At 44.0% G+C, this 14072-nt stretch overlaps 1 protein-coding gene across 1 annotated transcript in view; it reads right to left on the bottom strand.

Moving 5' to 3' along the window:
* MLH3 (mutL homolog 3) overlaps window positions 1–10693 on the bottom strand; it is a 34176-nt gene extending 23483 nt beyond the window's left edge. The window contains exons 1-2 of the mRNA XM_060263170.1: window positions 7415–10693; window positions 4854–4952 (exon numbers count right to left, since the gene is read on the bottom strand). Of these exons, the coding sequence (XP_060119153.1) occupies window positions 4854–4952; window positions 7415–10628 (3313 nt within the window). The 5' untranslated portion in view covers window positions 10629–10693. The remainder of the gene's footprint in view (window positions 1–4853; window positions 4953–7414) is intronic.
* Window positions 10694–14072: the final 3379 nt, after the last annotated feature.

The raw sequence follows: 14072 nt of genomic DNA, 5'->3' as shown, positions 1-14072 counted from the left end.
ACATGGAGTTCAGCACGCCCGAAGATAAAGACAAAGACTCGAAAATAAGATCACAGCACTTTATAGACTTCAGCACTTTAAAACTACTGCACTTTACTCAATTGTTTACATCCCCTGCACTAACCCCTCACCCCAGCAGATCTAAATTGCCAACTTAATGGCATGATTGGTTTGGTTCTATAGGCTATTTAAGAGGTTGATTATTGGCTAAAGGGAAAGTTGATTAGCAGCAAGTTAATTAGGGTAGAATTTACTGGGAGGGTTTTATAATTAACGAGCTGGGGATCTGAAAATTAATTGGTGGCAAATTAATTAAGGAAAGATTTATAAGGAGGGTTTTTACAATTAATGAGCTTTTAGATTAAATTAATTTGATTTTTAGCTAATGATTGAGAAGTAAGATATGAGTTAATTAAATAGCTATATAGTAATTGGTAGAGTAGTTTAATTAATTTAGATAAATAGATAGATCGACTGGAAGGAGAGGTGAGGAGAAGAGGGTAGCTTTAACGGTTCCACCGGACTAGGGAACATTAACAAAAGATGACAGGCCTAGGGATTCCAGTACTCCTGGGGAGGGGAAGATACGACGGTGGGACGAGGCAGAATTATAAGGGAAGGAGATCGAGACATAATAGTGATCGACCCCCTTCCAGCCTCCGTCCCATCCCGACGGTGACAAGTAGTAAGGCCAGGTTGAATTACTCGCCTCCGTCACTGGTGCTATGCAACGCCAGGTCCATTAATAATAAGACCGCTGTCCTGCGAGAATTTTTGGCTGAGCAGGACATGGACCTGGCTTGCGTGACCGAGACCTGGGTGCGTGAGGGGGAGACGGTAGCTCTCTCCCAGACCGTTCCCCCGGGATACTCGGTCTTCCACCAGTCACGGACTAGCGGGCGGGGGGGAGGGGTGGCACTTCTCATACGAGAGGCTTACTCCTTCAGGGCTCTTCCGGCCCCAGAGATTCCAGGCATAGAATGTGTCGTCCTGATGTGGGATGTTGGGGAGGGGTTGGCGATCTGGCTAGTGTACCGACCGCCTAACGCACCGGCCAGCGCCTTACCGTCCCTGGTGGAGGCTGCGGCGGGCTGGGCGTTGGAGCACCCAAGGCTTTTGGTCTTGGGTGACTTCAATGTCCATGCTGACGACGCGGCCTCCAGCCAGGCGACGGACCTGGTGTCATCCATGGCGACACTAGGACTCTCCCAGGTTATTACAACGCCCACTCATCAGGCGGGGCACATGTTGGACCTGGTCTTTGCAGCCGGAATATCAGTGACTGATATTGCAATGGAAGCAGTGCCATGGTCAGATCACTTTGCCCTTAAGGCTCGTATGGGGGTGTCACCCAAAACCTGTTTAGGCGGAGAGCGAATTTTAGCTCACCCGCGGAGCCTGATGGACCCGGAACGGTTCCTAACGGCCCTTCGGAACACCTGGCCTACTGGCGACTCCCTGGATGATCTGGTAGAGTCCTGGAACGATGGGCTCGCCAGGGCTATTGAGGAGGTCGCACAAAAGCGCCCTCTGCGTCCCCGCTCGAAGCCGTCGCCCTGGTTCAACCAGGAGCTGCAGCAACAAAAGCGAGGACTCAGACGACTGGAGAGGCAATGGCGGCGTACTCGAGATGAAGTGACCCGAACATCTTAAAGAGAGAATTTAAAAGCCTACGAGATGGCAATCAAAGCCGCAAAGAAAGCGTTCTTTGGGGCTAAGATTGCGTCTGCAACTTCGTGCCCGGCACAATTGTTCGATATAATTAGAGGACTTATAATGCTGCCGCAAGGCAGACTAAATTCTATTGAATTGGAAATAGGCTGTGAGGCTTTTGCGAAATTTTTTGTGGACAAAATCGCGTCACTCCGCCCCGACCCCCCTGCCAACTTTGAGACAGTTAGCGAAATCGAGGCCCCAAGCCTGTCTTCGGATTATACGCTGGATGGCTTCGACCCCCTCAGCCTGGAGGAAGTTGACAGGATTCTCTTATCTGCTCGCCCAACTACTTGTAAATTGGACCCATGCCCTTCCTGCCTTATTAAATCCTGCCAGGGTGACCTTAGATATCTTATACGGGATATCATAAATAGATCCCTGACGGAAGGGCATTTTCCAACGCCGCTCAAAGAGGCAGTGGTCCGCCCCCTCTTAAAGAAACCATCTTTAGATCCGACCCAATTGGCACACTATCGGCCAGTCTCAAATTTGCCCTTTCTGGGCAAACTTATTGAGAGGGCAGTGGCGATGCAGCTACAGACTTTCCTGGAGGATGCTTCCGTCCTTGACCCATTTCAGTCCGGCTTTCGCCCGGGATACGGGACGGAGACGGTGCTGGTCGCCCTAGTAGATGACCTTCAACGGCATCTGGATCGGGGCGGCTCGGCGGTGCTGATGCTGTTAGACCTGTCGGCTGCGTTCGACACGGTCGACCATCGGCTACTGAAGGGCTGCCTCGCCGACGCAGGGATTCAGGGGTTGGCCTTACAGTGGCTCTCCTCTTTCCTGGAAGGTCGGGGACAAAGGGTCGCAGTTGGGGGGGAGCTGTCCCAGAGGTGCACTCTCGACTGTGGTGTGCCCCAAGGGGCAGTCCTCTCCCCGATGTTATTTAACGTCTATATGAAGCCTCTTGCCCAGATTGCCCGAAGGCACGGGCTAGGGTGTCACCAGTACGCTGATGACACCCAGCTCTATCTACTGATGGACGGCCAGCCGACCCACGCCCCAGAAAATCTAGATCGGGCATTACATGCCGTGGCTGAGTGGCTCAGACTGAGCGGGCTGAAGCTTAATCCCACGAAGACAGAGGTCCTTTGCCTGGGTCGCCGCAGCCTGGGAAGGGGAATCCCCCTACCAGCCTTTGACGGTGCGCCGCTGGTAGCGGCAGACAGGGTCAAGAGCTTGGGGGTGTTATTGGAGCCGTCCTTAAAGATGGAGGCTCAGATAGCAGCCGTTGCCAAGTCCGCGTTTTTTCACCTTAGGCGGGCAAGGCAGTTGGCCCCCTTCCTGGAGCGCGACGACCTAGCAACAGTGATCCATGCTACGGTCACCTCGAGGTTGGACTACTGTAATGCCCTCTACATGGGGCTGCCCCTGTCACGAACTCGGAAATTGCAGCTGGTGCAGAACGCCGCGGCCCGGCTGTTACTGGGTCTCCCAAAGTGGGGACACATTCAGCCGGGTCTCCGGACCCTGCACTGGCTTACAGTGACATACCGAGTCCGGTACAAGGTGCTGGTTATCACCTTTAAAGCCCTATATGGCTTGGGACCTGTCTACCTGAAGGACCGTCTTTCCCCGCATGTACCCCAGAGAGTACTGAGGTCGGGAACACAAAATCTCCTTACTGTCCCTGGGCCGAAAGAAGCCCGCTTGAAATCCACCAGAGAAAGGGCTTTCTCTGTTATGGCCCCTACATGGTGGAATCAGTTGCCGGAAGAGGTGAGGGCCCTGCGGGACCTTGTTCAGTTCCGCAGGGCCTGTAAGACGACCCTCTTCCGGCTAGCCCATACCTAGCTTGAGAATTTAATACAACTTGCCAGATTTCTTTTTTATATATATTCTGAATATTTATTAATATTTATGGTTTTACCTGTTTTACCTGTTTTAAATCGTCATTCCCTTATATGTTTAAATATTGTTAATTTTATGTGGGATCTGTTGGAAGCCGCCCTGAGCCACTGGTGGGAAGGGCGGGATATAAATTCTAAATAAATAAAATAAAATAAAATAAATAAATCCAATTTATCAACAGGTAAGAGACAGCCCTGTGGTGCAGAGTAGTAAGCTGTAATACTGCAGTCCAAGCCCTGCTCACAACCTGAGTTTGATCCCAGCAGAAGCTGGGTTCAGATAGCTGGCTCAAGGTTAACTCAGTCTTCCATCCTTCCGAGATCAGTAAAATGAGTACCCAGCTTGCTGGGGGTGTAGATGACAGGGGAAAACAATGGCAAACCACCCCATAAAAAGTCTGCTGTGAAAACGTTGTGATGCGACCCCAGAGTCAGAAATGACTGGTGCTTGCATAGGGGACTACCTTTACCTTTTACTAAGCAAGGACCATGCCCATTATGTGTAAATCATTTACTCTTTCCACTGGGTTTCATTTTAATGTGAGCTCTGCAATGTAACAGACCATGCCCTTACCTTAGGAAACCTGGCCTTCCGGGCATTCTTTGTAATAACTCCCTATCACAACCACTGCCTCGTGTTGTTTGCAGCTTTGGGATGAAATCTTGTTGCCAACTGAATGTGACACTTCATGCATTTGATGAACTGGGCTCTGGCTCACAAGTCTCTTTGCCAACTTTGCTGTCTTTCAGGTGCCACAAGAGTCTCTGTTATTATGCCTAAAGTAGGCTAATATGACTACATCTTTGGAATCAGTAAGCTTTGGAGAGGGTTGTTAAAATGGCATCTGGTTCTTTGACCAGTCTGTGTTTTAGTACAACTCATCATGCCCTAACAGGACTCAAAGTCAGCTGCCCATTCTGTTCCCACTGGAAAAAAGAGCATACCAGAACAATAATTCAATTTTGCTTGGATCTTAAAAATTACATCTGTTGCCATTTTCAGCCTAGAATGAAAGAACAATCAGAAGAGGAGATTAAGTCATTTCTCTTCAAACCACAGATAGCGTTTTACATAGAACTGGGCATCTCACACTATCCACGCTCAATCAATAATTGACTTTGACCTAAGAGAGTTATTTCCAATTTCACACATTAAGTGAATCATATAAGTCTCATTGTTAACAGACCTAGAGTAATTCCAAGTTCCTGTTGGGACAGCTGGCAGCCTTCTTTAATTTGTTTTTATTTAACATAGTACTCTATGTCCTGGCAAACTGGGCCTACCTCTGAAGTCTTGGCTCTGCAAATGCCTCTCTTTCTGAGGTCTCGGAAGGAAAGGAACAATAAACTCACTTCTAAAAGGATGACATGTGTACTGGAACCCTAAATAGCCAATGAAAGAATTACTTCTGTATATGCTCTTACAGACACAAGTCTGCAAATTCATCCTGTTATTCTTACTATTAAAAGATCAAACTGTGGTTAGCTCTGGAAAAAAAAAAACCCTAAAAGACCCAGAACAGAATTACACCTATTTCAATGCCTTACAATGAAGAAATAAAGTTACAGGCAATGTGTTATAAATTATCAAACAGTTACAAAGGAAAAGTGCACATTAAATGTTCATATGAAATAGGACAGTAGTTTCTAGGGCTGCCGACATCCAAGTGGGGCCTGGAGATCTCCCACTTTTACAACTGATCTCCAACTGGCAGAGATCAGCTCCCCTGGAGAAAATGGCTGCTTTGAAGGGTGGCCTCTATGGGATTGTACCATGCTGAGGCCCCTCCCCTTCCCAAACCCCACCCTCTCCTGGCTCCACCCCCCAAAGTCTCCAGGTATTTCCAGCACAGACCTGGCAGCCCTAGTAGTTTCCAATACCATGGTTTGAAACTGGCAAACCAGTTTGGTGTAGTGGTTAAGCGCGCAGGCTCTTATCTGGGAGAACCGGGTTTGATTCCCCACTCCTCCACTTGCAGCTGCTGGTATGGCCTTGAGTCAGCCATAGCTCTGGCAGCAGTTGTCCTTGAAAGGACAGCTGCTGGGAGAGCCCTCTCAGCCCCACCCACCTCACAGGGTGTCTGTTATGGGGAGAAAAGACATGGAAGATTGTAAGCTGCTTTGAGTCTCTGATTCAGGGAGAAGGGTGGGGTATAAATCTGCAGTTCTTCAAACATGGAGTTATTTTCCTCCTAGCAGCAGAGATTTAGCAATGCAGTGAACATTTGTTAATCATGACTTGATGGCAGTTTCCACCTCCATTGCTTTCAAATGGTGAGAGATACTATGGCCTCTATTAATGTTGGTCGCCAGCTCTGGCCTGGGAAATTCCTGGAGATTTGGGGGCAGTGCTGCGGAGAGGGTGGGATTTGGGGAATCAGGGCTTTTTTTGTAGCAGGAACTCCTTTGCATATTAGGCCACACCCTCCTTATGTAGTGAATCCTCCAAGATTTACAGGGCTGTTCTTACAGGGCCTACTGTTATCCAGGAGGGATTGGCTACATCAGGGGTGTGTGGCCTAATAAGCAAAGGAGTTCCTGCTGCAAAAAAAGCCCTGAGTATAATATCATAAATCCCACCCTCCAAAGTTGCTGTTTTCTCCAGGAGAACTGATTTCTGTAGCTTGGAGATTAGTTGTAATGCTGGAAGAACTCCAGACTCCAACAGGAGGTTGGCAATCCTAACTAACGCCAATATTGGATTAGTGCTCCACATCTTTACACACACACCCACGTATATATGCTTGCTTACTGAAGAGATGGGGGGCAAAATGCAGAGCAAGTTTAGAAGCAAGCTTGGGAAGTTTAAGAAACACTACAATAGAATCCCAGTGCCCAAAATTCCTGTGTATTTAAACTGACTTTGTTATCTTCCATGGGAGGGCTAAAGAGTTCTTGAAACAAAAGCACAAAATGACACTTTTACTAGTAGAAACTTACAGCATGAACCCCACAGGATTTAGAGCCTCTGTGGTGAAGTGGCTAGGATGTTGGACTAGGATCTAGGCAACCCAGGTTTGAATTGCCTCTGCCATGGAAGTTCATTGGGTGACCGGGCCAGTCACTCTCTTTAAGCTTTAACTACATCTCATGATCATGAAGAGGGGGGAAATTATGTATACTGCCCTCAGCTCCTTGGATGAAGAGCGGGATAAAAATGTACTAAACAGTTCTATAGGATACCCAGTTTATGCTATTGCCCTTAACCACTTGAAGTCTGCAAGAACATTCTATATGTGGTAGATTATTATTATTATTTGTACTTAATTAATTGCCACATCCCAGCTCAGACCAGGCTCTGAGCAATTTACAACATAGTTAAAGCACATAAAATTAAAAACACACAAATTAGCTAAAATTGTAAAAATTCAGATGGAGCCCTATGGGCTTTCTTTGAATCCTGAACTACCAGGGCATCCTGTGGGGCTGCGGGGGGGGGGGGGGGGGAGAAAGAAACTTACAAAGTGTCTTGGGGATAGGGGGGGAAAGAGAAAGGTGCCAGTCAGTTAATAAACTGTTGCTGCCCTCATCTAAAAACCTGATGGATCATCTCTGCCTTACAGGCCTTGTGGAATTGCATCAAGTCCTACAGGGGCATGATATCATCTGGCAGAAAGCTCCACCTGGTCAATGACAGCCAGACCACCAGGGATCACCAGAGTGTTGTTACCAGTGGAACACAAGGCTCTTCCAGGGACCTACCAGAGAAGACAATCCAGCAGATGAAACACAAAAGCTGCAATTCTAAAATCTTTTCCCTGAGAGTAAACCCCATTGAAAAAAATGAGACTTTGTTCTGAGGAGGCCTGCTTAGAATTGCTCCCACAATTATGCTGTGAACTTACCATTCTCCATGACATTTACAGCCATTGTACTTATATCTTTAGTACATACAGCTTTAGGTTCCTCACTAGGAGGAGCGCTGTAGGTGCTCAGTCCAGTCATTCTGTTGACGTATACTGTCCTACCCAAGGATGTATCGAACTGATCAAACCACTCAGAAAGATGACTCTGTAACTCCACATTCTCAGATGGATTTGCATCATCTACAGCACCTTCACTGCTACTTGAGAGGACCACTATACGATCACAGGTGTTCACATTTTGCAGTGAAGATTCATCCATAACACTTGTATCTTCACAGGTGTCTTCAGGACATACCTCTTCATTGGTCGATGCCAGTTTTCTCTTTTGGGAAACTACATAGTCTCCATCGGTGTCAATGAAACAAAGGCTGACAGTACTTTCCATATCCACTGCTCTTGTGTTAGAGATCTCCATAGGATTACTTTGCACAGGAAAGCATGGAGCAAAACTCTGGCTCTTTGTCCCTACTTCTCTTGTGGATAATTGAGATATAGAATAGTTACTTTGCAAAAGGTTATTTTCAGATGTGAGACCACAGCTGCCTTCATTTGGGGGGCTTGAATACAATTGGGTTTGTTCAAAAGGTTGCCCTCTGGGTTCTAAATGTATAGTTTCTTTAAGGCTTCCCTTCATTTTTGACACTTTGGAGGCAAGTGTTCCTGTGAATCCAGAGCTTCTTGGAGCTTTTGTTCTGCTTTGAGAGTAATCTGTCAGGGTCAGAGGGCTCTCTCTTACATATGTTTTTCTGCTTTCTTCAGAGCAGAACTGAGACTTTTCCATGGGAAGATGGCAATTGTGGTCTTTATTATTACATCCAACATGCTCTTTAGCTGGGATGTCACAAATACCTGAGTGTTCAATATTTTTATTTTTATCAATGAGAGACCCAACGCAGCCTGGGGCTGCAAACTCATCTGCCTTTTCTGACTGTGTATTCTTTATGTTCCCATAATGTCGCCTGAATCTATCTAATGAACCTAATTTTGGATGCAAGCTTAGTTTTGCAATGGCACAGTGCCCAAATCTAGTTAAATTCTCAGGCATTTGCTTTCTTGAGGTTGCACCATCCACATTATGAACAGAACTGGATGGAGTAATGGAACTCAGTTCTTTGACAGAATGTGTCGCAAAGTCACCACTGCCAACTTCAGGAAATAAATCCATCAAATTCTTTTGGTCTGACATATGCTCAATTGCCTTGCTTTCATAGCCATTTTCTGTGTACATACCTCCTTTAGTTATCCTAAAACATTCTTTAGGACTTGGAAATGTGAGTTTTTTGTCAAATACATCCCTGGCACTCACTGGACCTAGTACAGGCAGTATGTTAGATGAGTGGTTAATGTCCACTGTTTTATCTGGTGGCTGACTTTGCATCAGGTGCACTATAAGGCCTGTAGAACATAACTTTAAAGATTCTTGTTCCATTGCTGCTGCTTCATGGGAATTTAACCCATGAGAATTTAACCCCATAGGAGGCTCTCTTTCCTCTTCTGCCATCCTGTATTTTCCCACCAAAGCACATTTAAAGGGAAACTGATGTTTGCATACGTTAATATCTCTCATGTTAACAAAGTGTCCAACAGCTGCAGAGCTGGGGCTAGTTTCCTGAAAGGCTGGATCATGCAGGTTGTTTGTGTTTTTGCCAGACTTCTCAGAACAAAGCACCATCCTACTATTACTGTCTATTTCTACAGCATCTGACAAGTTCTGCCCACACTTGGAATTTATGACCTCAGTCTGTGGATCAACACATACATTTGGCTCTTTGTGCAGGTGACTCAATTTTGGAAGATCAAGAGTGGTGCCATTTTTGCTGGGCAGAGGATTTGCCACTTTACTGCTGCTTTCATGTACTGGCTCACTGATAGCCAAATCTGGGAAAGCACCTGTTTCTTTCATATTGTTAGTGGGTCCTCTGTGATCTGATGTCTCCTTTTCAAGAGATATTTTCCTTCTAACAGACTTTGACTGCAGATTAAACATTTCATAAGAATCCACAATATTATCACAAGCTTTCTTGAAATTCTCCTGCGTGTATTTCTCCTCAGGAAAAGAAGGATGTAAAGCCATAGCAGAACCCAAACAAAAGCCATTGTTTTCATTAAATTCTTTAACATCTTCACCACATGGCTCAATAAACAGATGTTCTCGTTTTAAGAAAGCTTTCACTCCCTCTTCAATGAAAAGTAGAAGAGCATCCCAACTGCGAAACTCTATTAGAGTTTTTGCAGGTTCCAAACACACATCATATTCATCATGCTGGCACTTTATATTCAGAACAAAGATTCCATACAGCTCTGGACCAGAACGATGATGAGCAGGACTTGAAGTGACAGGTACACTTTTTGTTTTACATATAACACTTTGTTTTCTTAATAAAAAATCAATTAGCTTATGCAGTCTTGTTTTTAATACCAGTCTATTATTCACATACAAAAACTGAATATTTTTATTGTAATGCCCTTCAGAACTGATATAGCCACTTATCTCAAATCCTCCAGACTTATAATATATTCCTCGCAATTTCTGTGATTTACCTAGACCATAAATTTGAGAAAACCGAGAGCACACATCTTTTGTCTTGGGCAGCTGAAGTGCCATAGAACAGGAAGCATAATTTCTTAATGAAAAAGAGACAGAGGGATGCATAAGTGAAAGAGCCTCTACTTTATGCCTTACTCTCTCAAATTCCAGTAAGGAATCCATGCATTTCCTCCGCACAGGTAATTGGTGGAATAAGTTGTACACAGTCACTGTTGTTCCAGGACTTGGTCTATTCAACTCTGCTTCAGAAACTTCCAGTCCTTTCCCATTATGAAATAATTTCAAAAAAGTTTTTGCAATTTTATTTGTCTTGGATGAGATTTCTACTATGCTGGCCATATTTGCAATGCTTGCCAAAGCCTCTCCACGGAAGCCATAAAATGTTAAATTTTCTAGGTCTTCCACAGAGTAGCATTTACTTGTAAAGTATCTGTTTCCTGCTTTGCAGAGGTCTTCTCTTCCCATCCCAGAGCCATTATCTACAACCTGGATTTTAAAGGTTTCCAAATCCAATCTAATGGCCACACATGTTGCTTTGGCATCTATGCTGTTGAAGACAAGCTCTTCAACACACTGCCCCAGAGAAGTGATGGCCACTCCAGAACGCAAACTGGTTTGCACTTTTTCAGTCAACTGTTTGATCATGACAAAAGCAGAGGGATGAACAACTCAGGAGACTGGATATACATTGTGCTTTCTCATGCTATGAATCCCCTGTTAAAAAAAACACAGAAAAAAACACATTATTTTTAACCAGAGCCCTCATAAACCCTTTAACATTTACTCTATAGTACTTCAATGGGCATTTCTGTAAACAGTTAAACAGCTACAGAATAATACTCTTCATTTCTAAGATGACCATCATTTCTGTATGTTCTATCTAACTTGATCATCTTCAGAACATGAAGAAACCATGAATGATCAGTTTCTGAAGTAAACTGTGATAAATATTAGAATAAAATTAGAGTCCAATGGCACCATTAAGAGTGATAAACATGAATATTTGCAACATAAATATTTGCAATATTGAAATTGCAAATATTGAATATTTGCAACATGAATATTTAAACATGAATATTTCCAATATTATAACCCTTATGAGCTGCCAAAAGAAATCAGTTGATGCATCTCACTACTATCTATAACTTCCTTTATTTTTACCCAAATCTATTCAGGAGGATGCTCTCCTTGACCTTTTCTACCCAGCACTAGTACCTATAATTGCAATATGCAGAATGCCACAAGAATTGAGCTGGTACATGGATGGTTCTGGGAAATATATGATATTATTTCACTAAATTCATTCTGCCTTATGCTCCTCAGATCCATTGTGTCTAGAGTTTCCAGAGTTTGTGTTAAAGTTAAAATAGCCCACTTATTTCTGACAAGCACAATGCAAACCTCATTGTGATTTTGTTTTAACCGCAGCCTGCCTATACAGCCAGTGCCCGCCTCCTTACATTTCACAGACGAAAACTACAACTTGCAACATTCTCATGTCAAAGAGTTCTGCCTGAGCCATCCACATTTACCAAAGTTACATATAAAAGAAGGCTTTACTTCACATCCTGTCTGCTATATTCCTTCACTTTGCAACAGTATATCCTCTATTGTTTTAATTCAGGAAGGTTAAAAGATTAACTTGGATGGGGCGGGGGGAAGAAGTAACTGTCTTGTGTATATGTGTGTTATATGGCATCAAGTTGCTGCCTACGCATGTCAACCCTATGAATTAATGACCTCCAAAATGTCCTATTGTTAACAGCCTTGCTCAGGTGCTGCAAACTGTCATACCACGTGTTATTAACAATTCAAAACATACCTCATTAGTGTGTGAAGTGGCAGACTATGTGCTGTATGTATTCATGTACATGTGCACACATTTATAAACAGGAGCACTAGAGATAAGATGCATCGACTGAAGAGCCACCATATTGACAACTCTCAATACCCATAAATAAAAAATAACAAGGTACAAGTGATTGGCTCAGGGACCAGAAAACAGGAAGAGCAGAAGATATGCCACTGTGGAATGGTGTACTGCAGGCTACTGAGGCTCAAATCCCCTTCAACTCTAAACTTACTAGGTGATCCTTGGTAAATGATCTCAGGGTTTTTGTGATAAAGGGATAAACAACCTGCTACCCACCTGAGTTCCTTTAAGGTCCTGAGCTCCTTGGAGGAAACATGGAAAGAAGGAACTATTGAGTGCCTCCAGTTAGTTGGAATGTGTGTATATATAGATAGATATAGAGATTAGAAGGACATTTATTAATGCCTGATGACAAAGGTTGAAACATAAATATAAGGGAATATATATATATAGTACTGTATACACACACAATTAGCACCTCCTCTTTGTTAGGATAAGGAACCATTCCAAAGGAAAAATGGGTAATGCTCATCAAACTTCGTTCTGGCTTAGAAGTAGCAAGTCACTGCTGAGACAGTCACCCTTTACCGGCTAGGAAGGTAACCATCAGCCGCTCACCCTGTGCTACTGTCGAAGCAGTTACGGTCTCTGTCTCCTCCTTCCTTTCATGCCAGGCGCAGCCAGTCACAGCAACTCCCGTTTTCCTTTTGCACTCCGCTTTCCTCAAGGGAAAAAAGGGCACCGTCCCACCAACCGTAACGAAGCCGACCGCTTCTCCCCACAAACACGCACGCGCTTGCGCTATTAACGGTGTAAATCACCGGACTGCAGTGTAGTGAAAGGAGAAAGACCCGCGCAATGAGCTTAGGTGCAACGATGGACTTCAATTCCCAGCCTGCGCTGAAGTGTTCTTGCAATGCACTATGGGAACTGTAAAGCTGCGAGGTCTTCAAAGTTTCTTCTGTGGGATGTCAGTATGCCTTGACGGAATCTTGCTACTGCTACAAGCCACACCACCACAGTGGTGGGTTGCCACTCAACGATAAGAAGCTTATACTTAGCTGCTCTTAAGTGGAATGCACTAATTGGGGTAGAACAGCAGCGTTCCTTTAGCTAAGCAATGAAATACATTGTTTACGGAAGTTGTGGAATCTTTGCTTGCGTCTTTTTATACTCGGAGTCAGTTCATACCACTGAGCCCTGTCATACGCCCAATGTATTTATAAACCATTATTAAATAGAGGATAAGTTGGACATTCAGTGGTGTCCTTGCGTGTTTCAACTGGAAAGCAGTTAGCAGAACTGCATTGGTTACTTATACCATTTCTTGTCCACACAGAGACTACCCCTTAACGTTAAACAACTTCTCACTTAAAACTGACATAGACTGGGACCAGGGGTTGCAGTAATAAGATGCCAGCTTTGTCTCCATATACACTCTTAACAACACAATAATCAGACCTTACAAAACCAGCTGCATAATCTCAAATTCATGGATTTGCTCATTTTCCTTTGAGTTATTAACGATGCCCTTCTAATCTCTATATCTAAGAGACAGGCCATTCCCTACATGAATGAATAAACTGGCATAAATCTGACATTAAAAATCACAATACTCAGAAACCAGTGGGAAAACATTAATTTTCCAGAACATTCCATTGCTGACCTAAGAGTAATAGTTTTCCTACAGAGAAGCTTCAAAGGGAGATTTCAATGGCGAGATTGTCAAATTTACAATTTATTAACAAGTTCGGAACACTAGCTCAATAGGGACACAGGAGTATTATCTCATGACATACACTAAGTGTTCCCACCTCTATGTATTTCTCCAGTTTTAATCAAGCTGATTATTGTTTGCATTGTACCTTTGCATTCTGATTCCAACATGTCCTCCTTTGCAACAACCTCCAAATTCTGACCTAGATATAAAGGTATTCTGTTTGTATCTGACAAAGTGAGCTTAGACTCACAAAAACATTTACCCCAGAAAAATATTTTTGGTCTTTAAAGGTGCTGTTGCAGTCAAATTTGTTCAACTACTGTATTGCTACACACATACTGTTGTTACTCAATAGCCTTTTATTAACTTGAGATAACCTATTGGAAAACCTTATTGCAAGTCAAATTGCCCTCAAATGAGGTAGGGGAATTAGTCTGGTGGGCAAGATGACCAACTAAGCGGAGTCAAAATCTGTATATACAGGAGGTGGACTCCC

Source organism: Heteronotia binoei, chromosome 21, assembly GCF_032191835.1.
Source record: "Heteronotia binoei isolate CCM8104 ecotype False Entrance Well chromosome 21, APGP_CSIRO_Hbin_v1, whole genome shotgun sequence".
NCBI lineage: Eukaryota > Metazoa > Chordata > Lepidosauria > Squamata > Gekkonidae > Heteronotia > Heteronotia binoei.
This window is presented reverse-complemented; position numbering and strand designations above follow the sequence as displayed.